The 19,051-nt window shown below is 44.9% G+C and overlaps 1 protein-coding gene across 2 annotated transcripts in view; it reads left to right on the top strand.

Annotated features, from left to right (window-relative positions):
• Positions 1–19,051, top strand: part of SH3RF1 (SH3 domain containing ring finger 1) — a 188,652-nt gene that overhangs the window by 148,487 nt on the left and 21,114 nt on the right. For both annotated transcript variants that reach the window (XM_084625390.1, XM_084625389.1), the window contains exons 10-11: positions 9,806–10,158; positions 13,116–13,456. In XM_084625390.1, the coding sequence (XP_084481516.1) occupies positions 9,806–10,158; positions 13,116–13,456 (694 nt within the window). The remainder of the gene's footprint in view (positions 1–9,805; positions 10,159–13,115; positions 13,457–19,051) is intronic.

Raw genomic sequence — 19,051 nt, 5'->3', positions numbered from 1 at the left:
AACACTGAGGGAAGGAAGCCACGCTCCACTAGGAGGACTGCACTGTGGCTAGGTTTGTTCAATCTATATGTGATTATTTCATGTAGAGCTTTGCTAGGTGCAGAGTTATTAGTCTTCCTATGAAGTTTCAGATGTTGGCCAATGCGAGTGGCAAAGTACCAGGCTTGGATTAGTTCTTCTTCAAGTGGTTGCAGATGTGTATTCCACTCAGGTGTGCAAATCTCTAGCATGCCAAGGCCAGAGAACTTTGCCTAGCAGTACCCTTAGGGGCAGCATGCATGCCTTCCGGCCCCTTGTAGCCCCTCCCGTGGCTATTTAAGGGCAGTGCCACCTTGACTCCTCTCAGTTCCTTAGTTAAGTAGGATTTAGCCTGGTTTGATGCCCTTACCAGGTTTGAAACACTGCCCATTATGTGGGGTGGCTACCCCTAATAGTGACCCCACACTCTGTGTTTGTGTCTTGCAGAAGGGCACATTAAAGAAAAGTGCCCCATTTGTAAGTCATTCAGAAAGAGAATGCAGGCTAGAGACTTGCACTTAAGCAACACCTTATGGAGCCAGGCATGAGGCCTGTTTTGGAGCAGGGTGCATCCACTGATTGTCCAGCCCCTCAGAGAACTTTGGAACCGGCACAGGTTGTTGTTCCATGGCCAGATTCTGATTCCTCTCTGAGGAGAAAGAGAAATTGTTCTTTCTCTGGTCCTCTGAGTAGAAGGACTCTCAAAACAGATCAGAGCCACTCCAGAGCTTGGAGAGATTCCTTCTCATCTACTAAAAGGAGTAGAGGCTGGCACAGGGATTCCTTCAGAATACAGGACAGAGTTGGGCTATCTACCTGCTCTCTGGTACCAAGATGACTGGACACTGTATTGTTGATTCCGGCATCGTCTGTGGGACATCCATTGAATCTGGTGATGTCAGCACTGACTGTTTCCGTTCCACTGGCATATCTGGCAGCATCAGACTCACTCTGCCTTTCTGTTCCAGACTCTCCATTAATTCAGGGGGACTTAGCTGTGGTGGTTTCTTTTGTACACTCAGCACTGGCTGGATTGGTTGCAGAGTATTCCCTGTGCCAGCACTGTTTCAGTACCATTTAAAACTCAGCATGCAGAGCTGAGTTCAGCCTTTTCTTTGGTACCTAGGAGCTCATCGAGGCAGATACTGTCTTCAGTACTGACTATGTTTTCGGTGTAGACCACGCCTGACGTATTGGTACCAGCCTCAACTTCAGTACCAAAGTCCATTCCATTGCCAAGCATAAGTGCAATGCCTCAACCGGTATCTAAGATGCCAGGTACCTTAATGTTGGCACCAATGTGGCCTGCATATTGAGCTTCAGAAGAGGCTGGATGTTTGCTTGCTCCGCCTGAAGTGGCTCCTCCATTGCCACCAGGCTACTTGGAAGGTTCTTCGAGATTGAGCTTGGAGACATTTTCCACCTCTCCTTTCCCTTCCAAGTACCATTCTCAAAAAGCTTTGAGACTTCCTGGGGATCACCATCGGTACTGAGATCGGCACTATTCCAGCAGTAGGGAAAGGGGCTCTTGGCTCAATTCCTACTGGCCACCAATGCCATATCCTTATCCTCAGTAGCCTCTTTGGAACCCTTGGGATGTTCCTCAATCTGCGAAGTCCTGATCATCTGCGAAGTCCAGGATAAGGTCACCAGTCCCTTTGGTAGTCTCCCTTCTTGAGTCTCCCTCTCCGCCTACTCTGCAGAGAGACTGAGGTTGCTCCCTCTGAACTAGTTCAGCCTGAACCAATTTTACAGGGGCAGGTGTTGCTGCCGGAGATCTGATTATCTTCTCTTCCTTTTTCGCCTCATGGAGTGATTCCACAATGCTGGATTCATCTTCTCCCGTGCCAGAGGATTTTAAGTCATTCAAGATCTCCTGAGGCGAATGGTTACAGCCTAGGGCATTCAGGCTGAGTTTGTTCAGGAGAACATCCATAAGTTGGTGGACCTTCTCCAGCTGTCTGTTACAGGGAGGGTAGCTCTCTCGCTGTAAATGAAGTACTTTTGGAACGTACAAAGACTTTTTGGCATACCCTAACTCCCTTGCTGCCCACAACGAAGTGTACTGATGAGAGGTATTATGTCCCTCTGCAGGGTTTCAAGTGCTTTCACTCACATTCAGTCCCTACCTCTCTTGTCATTACAGCATCAAGTGAGAGGCTGTGACAGGGGAGGTATAAGTCCATGCCTAAAGACAAAGAGGTTAGAGTTAATGGGAAGGAAAATTAATTCAACCGTGTCTTTACAAATGCACATTTCTAATCAGCAAGTGCTATTATAAAAATATAATTTTGTAATTAGGAGGCTATATCCAAAATTATGGATAAGCTGCTAGAAATCCTCCAGGAAATTGTTTAAAGCTTTCATTGCAGAAGGCCATCTAGTGGCAAAGATGTCACTACAGTCAGCACTGGATGTGGTGTGTGCCACTTCTAGGATTATGGCCTCAGCTACAACAATGAGAAGAGCTTTGGCAAAGTTCCTGAGGTCCAACAAAGCATAGAGGACTTACCCTTTGAAGATCAGTTTTTTGTTTTATGAGAAAACCAATGAGTTCTCAGAGCCCTGGTCTCTGTGTTTATTCCACATATACATACGCATCTGTGCCATGCGCCCACGTCCAGAAATTCAGTAGATCTCCTCATGCTCCCTACCAAGGACATAAGAGGCAATGCGGTCCGATGCCTCGCCAGTTCCTTCTTACTGCCAGATGTCCTGAGTCAAAATCTCTGTGTCCACTGGACTATGCCCAGAGTCCTGGGGTTGAAGAATTGTATCTCTTGCCCTCACTTCTTCTCTGAGAGCAACAATCACCAATGTTACTTCTGTGGCATGGATGAGACGCATATCTCTAGTAAGTGCAGTATTTGTGTCTTGTTTCCACCAAGAACACACAAAGGTTGTGAGCTTTGTCTAAGGAAACACCTTATGAAGAAGGCTGAGGCCCCACTCTGAACTGGGCAAGGAAAACCACCCACCCCATACATAGGACCCAATAGACATGCTGTACCCTCCAAGCATGAGCTTAGGAGCAGAGTCTGTAGCTCCTAAGCACAAGGACTCTTTACCTAAGGCTTCCCATGAGAGTACAGTACACTCTCATGGTCACAAGGACAGAACCCTGTCCTGTACTGTCCACAAGAAACACAATCCCTTCATGAGCCCATCAAAGTCAGGTGAGCCTTTGTGTGTGGTTCCTAAGGGACCAGCACTGCTGAAAACCTCTAAATTGGAGGGTACAGCATGCAAAAAGAAAACTCTGATTCTGTTGGTGATGCCAGCTACATAATACAAGGACCATCATCTGCCAGTTCTGTTTAAGAGTGAAGGTCTGGACTTGTCAGTACTGGCTCGCTCGTCTAAGGACCACACTAGCTCTCAAGACATGCTGGAACCATTGGTTCTGACCATCGGAACCCCCCAACCCCACTCCAGACACTGGGACATACAGAGACATATACTACACCAAAGGATATCTTCCTGCCTTATGTGCAGTGCAGTCTCCCATCCTTTCCAGCCCGGCCCTCCTAAGGGACATTACGAGATGAGAAGATAATACTACTTCGATGTCTCAGGAACTATCTCATCTCCAACCATTGGGCAGGCATGCTCTGGTGCCAATGGCCCCACCATTGGAAGGGGAGCAGTTTTCGGGCTTGGATGAGTCAGAATTTCTGGCCACTCCTCCATCTCCTTGGAGAGAACCAAGCTCTAACAGGAAGTCAATGAGATCTGGATGCTACCCCTCCAGCTGTGACTTCCCTAGGGACCCCTGGTACCTATTTCCATGAAAATGTCACCACCACCCCAGTCAGGAGTTGCCCCTTCTCAAATCTCAGGGAGGTTGAGGGAGAATCAGACACCCCAATCTGGATTCGCTCTATCTCATGGCCTGGTGTTTGGTTGTGCATCAGAAGTAGAATGCTCTTGTTTGACACCCATTCAAGCTATCCTTTCCCAAAGTAGGAAAGGTTCAACTAGGACCTACTATCTAACTTAATGGAGATGTTTCTCTATCTAGATGCAGCGTAATGAGCCTTCTCCAGGCATTGCAAATATTCTGGTCATTTTAGATGATCTCCTGTCTCTTAAAAACTCAGGCTTTTCCATTAGCTCACTGTGGGTCAATCTCACAGCGATTAGTGCCTTCCTCCCTCCAGTGGATGGATGTTCTGTCTTCACACAGACACACCCCAAAAACAGTAAGATTCATGAAGGGCCTACTCAGGACCTTTCCACCAGTGTTCAAACCTACATCTCAGTGGGACTTCAATTTCATCCTGTCAACACTCACCAGAACATTGTGTGAACGATCGGTGACATGCTCCATCTCCCAGCTGTCCATGAAAGTTGCATTTTTAGTTGCTATCACTTCATCCAGGAGAGTGAGTGATTTGGGAACCCTCATGGCAGACCCTCCTGGCACACTTTTTCCACAAGGAAAAGATATCCCTTCATCTCTGTCCTAAATTCTTGCCCAAGGTTATTTCTGAATTCCATGCTAACCAAAGTATCCATTAATCTGTCCTTTTCCCAAAATCCCACATTTCTGCTGAAGAGAAAATACTTTCTTCCCTCAACCTCAGATATGCCCTGGTTTTCTATCTGCCAACGACCAAACCTATCAGAAAATCAAGACTTTCTCACCGTAGCAGAAAGGCTGCAAAGTCAAGCAATATCCTCTCAGAGAATCTCTAAGTGGGTGTATCATAAAGTGATACAGATGAGCCCATATACCTTCTCCTAACACAGGAGGACACATGCCATCTCTATAGCATCCCTGCAGGATGTACCATAGTAGATATATGCAGACCAGCTACTTGAAGTGCCATCCACACATTTGCTAGACATTATGTGCATATTGAGGATGCACCAGTGGGAACTGCAGTACTGCAAGCTTCCTCACATGGCCCTTCAGTCTGAGCATTGCTTGTCAATCACCCATGTGTGGAATACACATAGGCACCAACACTCGAAGAAGTAATGGAGGTTATTTATCTGTAGCTGGAACTTCTTTGAGATTTACGGTCCCTGTCTGTGTTCCATTACCTTCCCTCTATCCCCTCTGTTTCGGATCCCATTGGATTTATGGTCATAAGAAGAACTGGAGAGACAATGGCTCACACTACCTCTTGTGCCCTTGGTTGGGAACACGAAATCTACTGTGCATTTGTAGGCCAACGGACACTGCTTGTTAGAATTTCTGGATTTGGGTATATGGTACACATGCATACCCACATGTGGAATACAGATAAGGACCACACATCTCAAAGACCTTCCAGTTACAGGTAAGTAACCTGCATACATTACATTCTTTCAGAGACACTCAGGCTACTTTATGTTCAATGGGAGTTTATACCCAGTGTCAGACATGCCAGTATGGAGATCAGCAACAATAGCAGCAGTATTTCTGGCAGTCAGCTTATCTGGCTAGACAGCAGGACTTCTCTAGGAAGAGAAATAACTCACAAACGAGAAGGTCTTCTGATTCAAATTTCAATCTGCCTGCCCATTCTCCATCAGCTTTGGGCATGCAATCAACTTGACTCTCCTGTTGAGGACAGCATTCCTGTTGTGATTACCCCATGATATTTCCTCCATTTGGGGGCAGGCTCTCCCACTCCTACAGTGCTTGGGAACCAATAACCATGTACAAGTGGGTCTTAAACACTTTGGATTGGGTTATGCCATCCAATTTTTGTCTATCCCCACCTCCCACCACCCTACCCCATCTTTTTTTCAGAGACCCCTCTCATAAGTCACTGCTCCTGCAGATCCAGACTCTTTGTTTCACAAGCTATAGAGGAAGTTCCCCTTCAGAATCAGGGAAAGGGCTTCTATTCTCATTACTTCTAGATCCCTAAATCAAAGGGAGAGGTGAGACCCATTCTGGATCTTCAAGGCCTCAACACATACATCAGATATCAGATTCAAACCTTGGCTATAATTGTCCCCCCATTAGCATATGACTGGTTTGCTGCCATCAGTCTTTAGGATGCCTACTTTCTTGTGGCAGTTTTCCCAAGCAACAGGAAGTTTCTGAGATTTGTAGTAGCATGTCAATATTATCAATACACAGTTCTTCCCTTTGGCCTATCATCAGCCCCACGTGTGTTCATCAAATGCATGACAGTAGTGGCAGCCTCTCTCAGCAGGATGAGAATTCATGTCTTTCCTCACCTGGATGATTGGTTACTGAGGCACAAGTCTGAAGCGCAAGTGTAGTAACCCTGGCCCTAGCACTAGCACCTGCTCCAGTTTCAACCAAGATGGGTAGTATTAGGGCCTGCAGCTATGATGCAGCAGCACAGAATTCTATTCTGGCAAGAGAGACAGCCAATGAGATGGCAGCTCAAGCTGGGGGGAGGCTCAGGAAGTGCCATAGAAGCAGCTGAAAGACAATTAAAGAAGAAGGAGGCTAAAAGAGAGCAGCGCTGGGTAAAAAGGGAATTTGCCAGAGGAAGCTGTGTTAGAGGAAGCAGGACCTGGAAGGGCCAGGACCAAGGAGCCGGGCGACAAGGGGACCAGGGTGTATGAACAGTGAGATTGACCACTGGGACGCTAACAGAGGGAATGCAGTTTGGGTGCAGTAGGTCAATGGGTAGGTCCAGGTGAAGAACTCTCATTCACAGGTAAGCCTGTTGGAAAGTGGTCTGGCTCTTTGTAGTGTCAAATGAAGAAGCATTGCCAGGCTGGAGAGAGGTGAAGTTGGGACATGAGAGGTGAATTCAGACTTTGCAGCCAGGGAGAGAAGTAGACGATTCCTTCTCAGGGGATGCAGCATGGTATTGACAAATTTATTTTATTGTGTTGGTAATTTACAGTTTATTATTCTCATAAGTAAGTATTTGATGTTACTTCATATTATTTATGTTCTTAACGAATTTCTGGGTTTTCCTTCGTAAAGTTTAAAAATTTAAGGTTTGCCTCTGCCTCTCCTCACAGTAGGCATAGCTTAGCTGAAGCCTGGAACACTGCATTAGTCCTCATTCCTGCCCAGTTCACACTTCATCTCTTTGATTTACTGGGGTTGATTTTGAACAAAAGGAAGTCAGTATTAATTCCAGCAGAAATAATCGATAATCACTGGGACCCTACTGGACTCTGAGTTTAAGGACTTTTCTACCAAACTATTGTTTTCAGACAATTTGTCACCTATGTCTGTCCCTCCGGTCTCATGCTTCAACTACTGTTCGTGTTTGTCTGTTGTTACTAGATCGTATGGCTGCAGTAGTACAACATGTGAGATTGCATCTTCATTCTCTTCAATACTTGCTGAAGTTGGTCTGTTTTCCATGTTGTCAGTCGTTGGACAAGCCTGTCTGAGTGCCACTGGCGCTCGTTGAGTCCCTAGAGTGGTGAGCACATCACAGCAATGCATATGAAGGTGTTTCATTTGCCCAGCCTGCACTGACCAGGACTATAGTTACTTATGGCTCCACAATAGGTTGGGGAGCACATCGAGAGACTTTGAAAGGTTAGGGTTTGTGGACAAAATAGGAAGCTCCCTTCATATAAACATCCTGGAGTTTGAGCAATTTACAATGCATGCTGGACCTTTCGAGCTCAGATCAAGGGCACAGTGGTTCACCTGCTTATGGACAATACCACCACAATGTATTATGTGAACAAGCAGGGAGGAGCCTGCTTCAACCAGCACTGTTAGGAAGCAATATAGTTTTGACTCTTTTGCATCAAAGAAGACATCGCTTATCCAGCCACACACTTACTGGGGGCTCAGAATCAGTTGGCTGATCCCCTCAGCAGGAATTTCTCCCAGAATCATAAGTGGTCTCTGAAGAGCTGCATCTTCAGAGAATGGGACTTTCTGTCTGCCTGATCTGTTTGCTACAAGGGACAACAAGAAGTGCCATCAGTTTTGTTCCAGATCAAGTCTCAATCCAAGATCTTTAACTGACATCTGTGATTGGAATTGGAGATCAGCCCTGATGTATGCTTCCCTCCCAGTCCCTCTCATCTCTCAAGTAATTCTCAGACTGAAGCTAGATCATACCAACCTGATTCTTGTTGCACCAGCTTGGCCAAGACAATGTTGGTTTTCTGACCTTAAAAGTCTATCCGTTCAGTCTCCCAGGTGTCTTCCCCTTCTTTCTGACTTACTGATGCATCCTCTTGGATGCTATATGGTTAGATGAGAAGGAAGGAAGATGTTCAGACCCAGTTCAATGAGTCCTACTTAATAATAGAAAACCCTCTACTAGATCTACCTGTTTTCCAAGTGGAAGCATTTTCAGTTTGAGCACTAGCTCAAGGAGTCCAGCCGATGCTAGCCCACATTCATTTTGAATTACTTGTTACATCTTAAGTCCTCAAGTCTGTCTGTCAGCTCAGTGAAGGTCCACTTAGCGGTGGTTTTGCATTCCACCCTCCAATCCAAGGGAATTCAATTTTTTCTCTTTCCCTGGTAGTTAGATTTCTAAAAGGAGTTGTCTATCTTTTCCCACCTGTAAAGAAATGGTTCCTTTGTGGGAGCTTAACACTGTGCTGGCTTCGCTCATGGGACCTCCATCTGAGCCTTTAGCAACTTGTTCTCTCTCCTTCCTTTGTCAAAAGGCAGATTTCTTATTGCCATAACATCCACAAGGAGAGTAAGTGAACTGCAGACCCTAACGGCAGGGCTGCCCTATACACAGTTTTTCAAAGACAAGTTAGCCTTAAGACCACAACCCAAATTTTTGTCTAAAGTGGTTTCACTCTTTTACCTTAAGCAAATATACTTACCTATATTTTTTTCCTAAGCCTCATTCAAATGCAGATGAACAGCATCTTCATTTGCTGGATGTGAGATGATCCTTGGAGTTCTATGTGTAGAGGACTAAACCATTCAGTCCATCACCTCATCTTTTTGTGTCCTGTGTGGATTGGATGAGAGGTTAAGTGATTTCTGCACAGATGATCTCCAGGTGGATTATTTCTTGCATTTACAGTGGCCTATGGGGTAGCTCAGGCCACACCATCACAGAGACTTGTGGCTCATTCGAACAGGGCCAAAGCAACTTCAGTTGCATTTCTCAATGACACATCTGTATTGGACATTTTCAGGGCTGCCACCTGGTCTTCACTTCATACTTTCATCACACACTCTGCTATTATAACTGCGTCTAGATCAGGTACAAGGTTTGGAAAAGCAGTTCTACAGTCATTTTTAAGTATACTCCAAACCCAACCTCCTGGTGTTTCTGCTTGAGAGTCACCTGAGTGGAATACACATCATCAACCACTTGAAGAAGAAAAAGCACTTACTTACCTGTACTATAACTGTTGTTCTTTGAGATGTGGGTGCAAACGTATTCCATGACCCACTCTCTCTCCCTTCTGTGTTGGAATCTTGTGTCTGGGATTTTGGTGCAAAGGAACTGAGGAGGTCAGGGTGGCGCTGACCTTAAATAGCGATGGGAGGCGCCAAGAGGCACCAGAAGGCACGTGTGCTGCCCTGACGATTACTTCTAGGCAAAGCTCTCAGGCTTTGATATGCTGGGCCCATACACACGTGAGTGGAATATATATCTGCACCCACGTCTTTAAGAACAACAGTCTCAGTACAGGTAATTTTTTTTCTCTCTTCTGGTTTGGTAAATCTAATGTTGAGATGCTGTGTCATAACACCCACATATACTATTACAGTTTTCATGACTGGAGGGGTGATGGTGGGAGGGAAGCTTTTTTTTTAATAAGTTGTTATATCACTGTGACTAATGTCTCAGTGTGTATATGTCTTTGATAATGATACTTCCTTTCACATTTCCTCCCCGTATCTTCGTTGCAGTACACAGCCAAGAAAGACCTACAGCAGCAGTGATGCCGATACAGGCTCAGAGTTCAGCATGCCTCATTCCTGCAGCTGTGATCATCCCCCACCATTCTGTTGCTTCCCAGCAGCTCCAGCCTCAGCTTTCAAATGCTGCTGCTTACGTCACTCCTGTGAATATCAGCCGATCAAATGTTCCACTAGCTTGTGCAGCAGCTTCTTTAAACTCTTCCAGCATCACCTCTGCATCTTTAGATGGAGACATGAGTGGGAGAGCTGTGAGTGTTCACCTTGGGGCTCCTGCTTCTCCTGAAAATGCTTTAGCAGCTGGTGGGAATACTGCAGTCAGTAAACCAGACAAGGATAACAAGGTGGGCATGGCATTATATTTGCATCCCAGGCAGTGTCTCACTTCTATCACGTGAACTTTTTAAATAGACTTACATTCATGTCTTCGTATGATTTAACAGTAACATACAGTGGGCTTTTATGGAAGATTGAGCAAGTTGGTCATTCATTTGAATAATTGTATGTTAGGGCAAGTCCATACTTGTGAGAATAATTTAGGGTGGTGGGTGCATATTGGAGCAGAGGTATGATGGGATAAAGAGTAGGATACAGAGTCCAGCAGGATTAGGAAAGAGAATTGCTGCAGGTCAGAGGGATCAGTTGCTCTGTTGTTGGAATTCTTTATATTTCATGTGTTTCTTTCTGGAGCTGTAACCTGATTCCTGGATGCTTCAGGGGACTCTTGCATGGTCAGCAGCTCTAATCAGTGGGCCTCTGTAAGTTGATAGGTGAGCCTGTAAACACAAATTTATGAGAACATAAATTATTTAGTCTAATAAAATAAAGTTAATATTTAATGAAAATCAATATGTATTTAGTGTGTACAATTTCCTTAAAAAAATAAGTCAGAAAGAGTTTAATATTTTATGGCAAAAAAAAATAAAGATCATTTCCCTCATTATGTTAATACCTTAAATGAGAAAATTGACATTTATGAAGTTTAATTTCAGGATATTTCTGTTGAACAAGAAAAAGATCGTGAACTAAAATGTCAGTTGTAGAAGCATGGCTCTCTTCCAGATTCTGTGTTTAGTAGAGTCTCAATTAATCCATTTTCTTCCCCGTGCACAATTTGCTCCTTGCAGTGTTCTCCAGTACCACTTTCAATTTTAAACTCAAGCTTTCACCTTTCTCCATGGAGTGGTTCTTCCTGCCTATTTGATCTTGCTATTAGGCTGCATTTGAGGAAAAATATATTACATTTTCCTTTGGTTTTTAACTGTAGTATATTATTTGTAGTTTATACCCCTTTTGACCATTTTCTTTAACTCCTAGGTTAAACACTTGTAGACATTTGTCTTGTAACTTTTCCCTCACAGTCACTGCTTTGTCAAGCTATACATAAGTAGTTATTGTAATATTTCCCTACAGGCTAATCTCTGCTACTCTTAATCATTTTTGTTGTTCACCTTTAAATTGAGGTACCCGGTACTGTGCATTCATGTTATTACTTCATTTGCAGCAAACTGAGATTAGGCTGAAATGTCTTTTAGACTGAAGTTTTATTGAGCATCTACTGTTTTGGGAGTTCTCTCATACATACCTAAACTTATTCAGTCAAAGGGTTTATGTAAGAAGATCACTGCCAGACTCTTTAAAAAAGGAAGAAATGCAAAAGCGGTTTGAACAAATCAGTGCTGAAAAGACTCTGGGGGTTATAGTGGATCACAAATTGAACGAGTCTACAATGCCATGTAGTTGCAAAAATGGCTAACTTCGTTCTGGTGTGTATTAACAAGAGTGCTGTATAAAGTGTTGTTGTTGCCATGTTGTGTTTATTACAAATGCTAAACAGTCTGTTCAAACCTTATATTTAGCAATGACATTTTGACTTAGTGTCCCAGACCTAAAGAAGAGCTCTGTGTAAGCTCAAAAACTTGTCTCTCTCACCAACAGAAGTTGGTCCAGTAACCGGAGTGTCGTATTTAAGACATGGGAGGTAATTGTCTCACTTTGCTTGGCCCTGGTAAACCTCAGCTGGAGTACTGTGTCCAGTTCTGAGTGGCACACTTAGGAAAGATGTGGACAAATTGGAGAGAGTCCAGAGGAGAGCAACAATATGAGAAAAGGTTTAGAAAACCTGACCAATCAAGAAAGTTTAAAAAAAGGGGCATGTTTATTTTTGTTAAAAAAAAAGACTGAGGGGGGACCTGTTAGTCTTCAGATATATTAAGGGTTGTTATAAAGAGGATAGTAATCAATTGTTTTCCATGTCCATTGAACATAGGACCTGAAGTAATGGTCTTAATCTACAGCAAGAGAGATTTAGGTTAGATTTTAGGAAAACTTTCTAACTCTAAGGGTAGTTAAGATCTAGAATAGACTGCCAAGGGAGGTTGTGGACTCCCCATAATTGGAGATTCTGTAAGAACCGATTGGACAAACACCTGTCAGGGATGGTCTAGGTTTATTTGGCCCTGCCTCAGTGCAAGAAGCTGCACTTGATGACTTCTTGAGGTCCTTTCTAGCCCTACATTTCTATGATTCTGTAGTCTTCGGGGGTTTCTGTCTGAGCAGGTAAAAAGAATGGTTACAATTCTCCCTTGTAACAAGGACACAAAACACAAACAATTCCCCTCCTGGCAAAATTCTGCTAACCATTCAAGATCTCCTTTGTGGAGAATAAGGGAGGAAAAATTGGAGGCACTCGTCCAAACCACAGGCTGTGGTGCAGATTATCCTCCCTGCTCAGTATCAGAGGAATGTCTCCTCTTTCCCAGGATCCTCCCCTATGACCAAAACTCTCAGCCTCTAATGGCTATCTCTTAAAGAGCCCTCAGCTGACTTCTCCACCCTGTAAACTCTCTTTTGAAGCATAGTGGTTGGCGTTTAAGGCAATCACTTGGCTGGGTTCATTTTCTCAGATAAGTGAAGGAGTTTAGCCCATTGGTGGTCCTGCTTGAGTGAAGGAAGGTGCATACATTCCTTTGCAGCAGAAGTGTTTTTCTTTTTTGGTTACTAAAAAAACAGTTCTGTATTCTTACAGCAGAAATTAGAAAAAGACATTTCTTTCTCTAGTAACTTTTGCAGCCAAGGGCATTTATTTAATGGAAATAATTTATAACACTACTTAGTTTGCTAGACTTAATCAAAATGATTACTTTGTGGAGGTCTCAAAGTATCTGTCCTTGTTAACGCAGTCCTCTGAGATCAAAGTGACCATGTATTTTAAAAAAATGTATTTCAGCTCTTCATTGTCTGCCAAATATCTCTTGTTTTAAAATGACTTTAATTTACACTCTTTATTTTTGCTTAACAGAAAGAAAAAAAAGGTTTGCTCAAGTTGCTTTCTGGAGCATCTACCAAACGCAAGCCCCGAGTGTCACCTCCATCATCACCAACTCTGGAGGTTGAGCAAGCAGCTGCAGAGATGGCCCTGCAGGGCGCAGTAGGGCCTGAGGTTCCATCTGCTGTCAGCCATGGCAGAGCTGGATCCTGTCCTGTGGACAATGAAGTCTCTGCAGCAGCACCAGCACAGGAGACTCTGCATCGGAAAACAAGTTCTTTGGATTCCAGTATTCCTATAGCACCTCCCCCTCGGCAGCCATGTTCCTCATTGGGCCCTGTCCAGAATGAATCCAGGCCTGTTGTTTGTGAAAGGTAAATCATTGCATGTGGCTAAACTGAGACAAACCGGCATCATTCAACAATATTTATTAGAGCTGGCAGAAATTATTCAAAATTTTGATTACATTTTGAAAATTTTTAACAAAAAGATTTGACAGTTTTCATGATTTTTTTTTCTGGATTTTTAATGAACTATAAAGCCACTCATAATGTTTTGATTTTTTTAAAAAATTCCAATGATGTTTTTTAAAAAAAAATTCTTGATATTTTTTTCTCAGTTTATCAACCAGCTCTCATACTTATATATATATTTACTTCCTTTACATTATTTAAAGATTCTGGGACCTGTAAGCACTCAGATACTATAGTGGAGGGCAAAGTATAAAAACCTTGACAGATAACTTATGTATATGGTTAACTTTATCACCATGAATAGTCCCATTATTAATAGTGCATCAAGTTCAGTATAAGTCTTTGCGGTTTCAGGTCCTTGCTTGTGAATAGACTTAAACTGGAAACTTGTTAATAAGCTGTTGCAAGGTATTGCAACATTGCCCTAATGTCCTACTACTCTGAATCTCTTCCTCTGGGCAGTAGCTCCAAAAATGCACAAAACTATCTAGATTCTGAAAATCCTTGCTAGTTACTCTGAATCCCTGTCATTCTTAATTGATGCTCACCACTTTACCACAATGTACCCCCATAGCTTCACACTTCTGGGGTCGCAATATTACCCAATGGCTATGAAGTGAGTAGAGGCTATTCCAGTGCTAGAATACTGTCCATTTTTATTTTCCCCACACTATTTGTGCTAATATTGCACCAGTGACATAGGGTATCTTCTCCTTTGCACTATTTGATTAATAGTTCTAGAAATGAACACTTGTCTTAATGCAAACTCCAGTGGTATTAGCCAATATTGGGGGAAATAATTCATGTTTGCTAGTAGATGCTTCACTGTCTGTGTATAGTTTTAAGCTTTGACCTGATCCTGTAATTCACTACATGCAGGCATAATAATGCATTTTAGAAAGATCCTTTCTAATCTTATGTACTCTCATTCTATAATTGGTACCAGACTAAACTGCTATCCCAAACCCATGCCCCAACCAATCATACATTTATCTTTCATCAAATGTACTTTAAATGAAGTTTCATCCGATGAAGTGAGCTATAGCTCACGAAAGCTTATCCTCAAATAAATTGGTTAGTCTCTAAGGTGCCACAAGTACTCCTTTTCTTTCTGCGAACCTTTACACTGGTTTCTCATTGTCCCTTCTTTCGAAGGGTTAATTCCTCCCTTTCTGTGGCTGCTCTAGTCAGATATTTCCATTGCTATAGGCCAGGTACTTGTTCGCTATTTCATAAGAATTCATCACTTACATTGCACTTGAAGTCTTCAGAGTATATGACAAGCTTTAATTAAACTTCCTAAACCCTCCATGAAGTAGGTAAATTGCTGTCTTGTGAGGAGAACTGGATGACTGGAGAGAACTAAATTGTTGAAGCAATAACATGTTTCACAAAGAAGGAAGAAAATGTATTCTTGAAGATAAAACAAACAAAACCAAAATACCCAGTGAAATATCCAGCAAGATCATACTTCCTTCTGGTTTACAGTTCCAGTCCCAGGTGCCAAGGTGTTTTAAAAAGAAACAAAATTCTTCCTGCTCTGACCCAGGCTTTGGGGTAAAATTATCAGAAGTGCCCAAGACTTTCAGTGAGACTCAGGCCTGGTTTGCATTACGAAGTTATGCTCCTAAGTGCCTCAGACCAGGTCTATGCCTAAAACTTAGGTCAACATATCTACATAGCTCAGAGGTATGAAAAATTCACACTCGAGAGACATAGTTAAGCCATTGCAAAGCCTAATGTAGACTCCTCTAGGTCAATGGAAGAATGTTTCTGTCAATTTAACTACTGCCTCTTGAGGGGGTGATTAACTACACCGCTGGACAAACCCCTTCCATTGCCGTAGCAAGTGTCTACGGTGACGTAGTTGTGCTGTGGTAACATGTCGAGTGTAGATATAGCCATAGTCACTTATGATAAATGGGACTTAGACTCCTTTTTGAAAATGTTACTATTTATGTTTTAATCAGATTTCCCAATAGACGTGCTTTGCTTAAAGGCACAGTAATAAATTCCCAGGTACGCCCATAGCTTTCTCATACACTAAGACTATACACTTTCATTACGCCAGGAAACTTTTCCCATCTACCCTACAGAAAGAAATAATTAAAAAAAAAAAACCCAACTGTACAATTAGAGAGAGAAATTACAGATTGTATTCATAAAGAGTAAGTGGATCAGCTCACTTGGCATCAAACCAAATCAAACATACATGGTGAGGGTTTGCAGACAACCCTTCTTGCTTTGGCATCCCTAGCTGTCCCTGGGAAGGAAGTGACAGAAATGAGATTACTTCTTCGAGTGTTTGTTCACGTTGATTCCAATTAGGTGTGTGAATGCGCATGTGCACAGTAGCCAGAAGATTTTTCCCCTAGCAGCAACCGTAGGGTCAGCCTGGGTGCCACCTGGAATCGCGCCTTCATGGCACCCAATATAGAGTCCTGCCGACCCGCCACCCCCTCAGTTCCTTCTTACCGCCAGTGACAGTAGCTGGAACTTCCCTTGCTCTTGTTCTAGCAAGTGACTTAGCAGTTCAATTCCTGTTGTACTCACTTTGTTTATTCAGATGGTGTAGTTTAGTACAAAGAAAAGGAGTACTTGTGGCACCTTAGAGACTAACCAATTTATTTGAGCATAAGCTTTCGTGAGCTATGATGAAGTGAGCTGTAGCTCACGAAAGCTTATGCTCAAATAAATTGGTTAGTCTCTAAGGTGCCACAAGTACTCTTTTTCTTTTTGCGAATACAGACTAACACGGCTGTTACTCTGAAACCTAGTTTAGTATAGTTAGTCAGATGTCAGTTGTAAGTTTCATTTGTGGGGGTTCCCCCCCCTTATTTGTTGCAACCGGGGCATGCCGCAATCCCCGGGCTTCAAGACCTGCAAGGGCAGCGCGAAGCACATGCCAAAAAATGACAGCCCCTCCCCCCACACACACCTCCTGTTTATGGTGTCTGGGTGAGGGTCACCAAAAAGACCGCTGTAAAATCTGTTGTGAATTCCAACCAAGAACCCTGAAAGAGAGAGAGCAGCGGTTTAAAATCCTCCTCCTGGAGGCAGCTCTTTTACTGCAGTCAGACCCCAGTGCCAGGGATCCCACCACCAGCACATCATCTTCGGTGCTGAGGGTGCCGGTGCCCTCTTCGAGAGACCAGGCACCAAAGAAAGATGCAGCCAAGGACTTTAGGCACTGTCATGGAGTGTCTTGGGGACGCTCCAGCCTTCAGAACCAGTCCCAATCACCAGTGCAGAAGAAGAAGAGGATCAAAAGGGGCCGATCCCCTTTGCCTAGATCCAGAGACCAGCCATCAGTGGCACCACAGTCAGGCCACGGCTCCGAGACTCAGGGGGCAGCACCCGCCCCCTGTTTTGAACCTGTGACCATCACTCCAATCCCTGTTTTTCATTAGTTGTCCCCCCCCATATTCGTTTGGTTCCTTGGTCCAGTGGTCCCTCCCGCTAGGCTGGGGGAGGGGCCTTTAGAAGTGGGCGGGCTTATGCCCACCCACCTCCCAGGTTTTCCAGTAAGGACTCCTGCCCAAGGATCCTGAGCCAAGGATCTCGCTCGAGTGCTGCTTCAGTCGCATCTGCAACCTTTGTCCCACCACGTTCAGCAGCTGAGCAGTTACCTCCAGCGTCAATGCCAGCAACCACTGCATCAACTGTGGCGCCGTCTTTGATAACGTCGTCCACTCCGGAGGTGTCAGCGGCTCAGGTTATGGTGCCAGCCGCACCTTGGAACTAACTACGGCACCGGCACCATCATTGACACTGCCTGCACTGACGTCGATTACCACCACGGTGCAGACACACCATTAGACAGTGCCGCCGGCACTGGTATGGGGGCCGGCATTGACGCCCGTGTCTGCACCTTTCACGGCACCAAGACCGGACCATCCCACCACTGTTCCCACCATCTCAAGTGATATCTCTGGCGGGGATGGAAGGGAGCAACCACCTCCTTTGGTGGCCTCCTCCTCATTATCTTCCCCAGATGAGGTGCTTGCAGGCACTGCCATTGTCCGAGCTCTGGAAGACTCGAGTGTGTTGCAGCAGTTGCTGCGCTGGGTCGCACAGATCTGGGTGTTAAGGCGAAGGAAGCTGTAGATGATGCAGACCCTGTGGTGGACATTGTGGCCACTTCAGGCCCTTCCGGTATCGCCTTACCACTAATCAAAACTGTCACAGACATGACCAAGACCCTGTGGCAGACCTCCGCCTCTCTGCCGCCTGCTGCCAAGCACAATGAACAGTGGTACTTTGTGCACTCCGAGGGTTACAAACATCTATACACTCACCCACAACCTGACTCTCTGTTGGTGGACTCTGCTAACCAGCAAGAGAGGCAGCGTTTCCAGGGCCCCTCCCCCAAGAATAGGGAAGCAAAAACACTGGACCTATTTGGGTGGAAGGTATACGCCCCGGGGGGACTGCAACTCCACATTCTTCTTCAAGCGCTATCCCTGTGGGTGCTCCACTTTAGGTGTTCGTGCATTTCTGCGATCGCAGTTGGAGACTTCTAGTAGCAGTGCTAGTTTGGGTCGCACATGCGTGGTCCCTGCCTCGTGCGGCTGCAGGCAGTTAACTGGTGCTGTGCAACCAACACCCACTCAGTTCCTTCTCTGCCTCTCTTGGCTATGGAGTCTGAGAAATCAGCAGCAGGTTGCTACTCTGTAGTTAATTAGTTACAGTCAATTACTTAGTTTCCTTGTTAGCCGCTACTTAGTTTGTTTCCCCTTTCTTTTCTCCTTCGTTTTAAAAAAAAAAAAAAAAAACCCTCACAGCCAGGAACTTCAGAAAAACAGCCTTTTTGAGGGCGAAAGCCCCCCCGCAACGGGAATGCCCAGTTTACCGGGCTCTCAGTGCCTTGCCTCCAGGCTCGGAGTGCCTGCCCCTGACAGCCGCGGTCAGTGTGTTTGCTGCCTGTGTGTTAGTGCCTTCAATGCAGGCACTAACCAAGTGCTGCATTGCCTCAGGCTCACAGAAAGGCAGGGAGTGGAGAGGTCTCTCAGACCTGCATCGGGGCATGAGGCTTGGGACCCCCCTCGCCCACCACTTCGCCAGTCACAGCTTCGGACAGGAGTACTTTCTCCAACCCCACATCGGAGTGCCCCGCCGGGCATCACTCGAGGAAGCACCTGGGTCCCCACTGCAGGAATAAACGAAAAACAAACAAAAAAAAACACAGCTGTCCCACGGATAATAATAGCACCAGCTGTGCTGTCAGCGCCGGGGGCTCGGGTGGCTGAAAGCTCCGGCACTGCTGCAGACAGACTTTGGGGAACAGCTCTGGCGCAGGCACCGAAGGGAGGTTGGAGCCCGTGACTCCACGCCACAATCTACAGCCACTCCGTGGGCAGGCATCCAATACCGGCACCGGCTGTGCTGTCAGCACCGGGAGCTGAGGTGGTGGAAAACCGTGGCACCGACGGCACCGCTAGAGCCAGAGATTCTACAGGAGCAGGCTCCGATGCAGGTACTGAGGGGAAATCAAAA

Source organism: Lepidochelys olivacea (assembly GCF_965140295.1).
Source record: "Lepidochelys olivacea isolate rLepOli2 genome assembly, chromosome: 4".
Classification (NCBI taxonomy): Eukaryota; Metazoa; Chordata; order Testudines; family Cheloniidae; genus Lepidochelys; species Lepidochelys olivacea.
The sequence above is the reverse complement of the archived record's forward strand: the minus strand, read 5'-3'. Positions and strand labels throughout refer to the sequence as shown.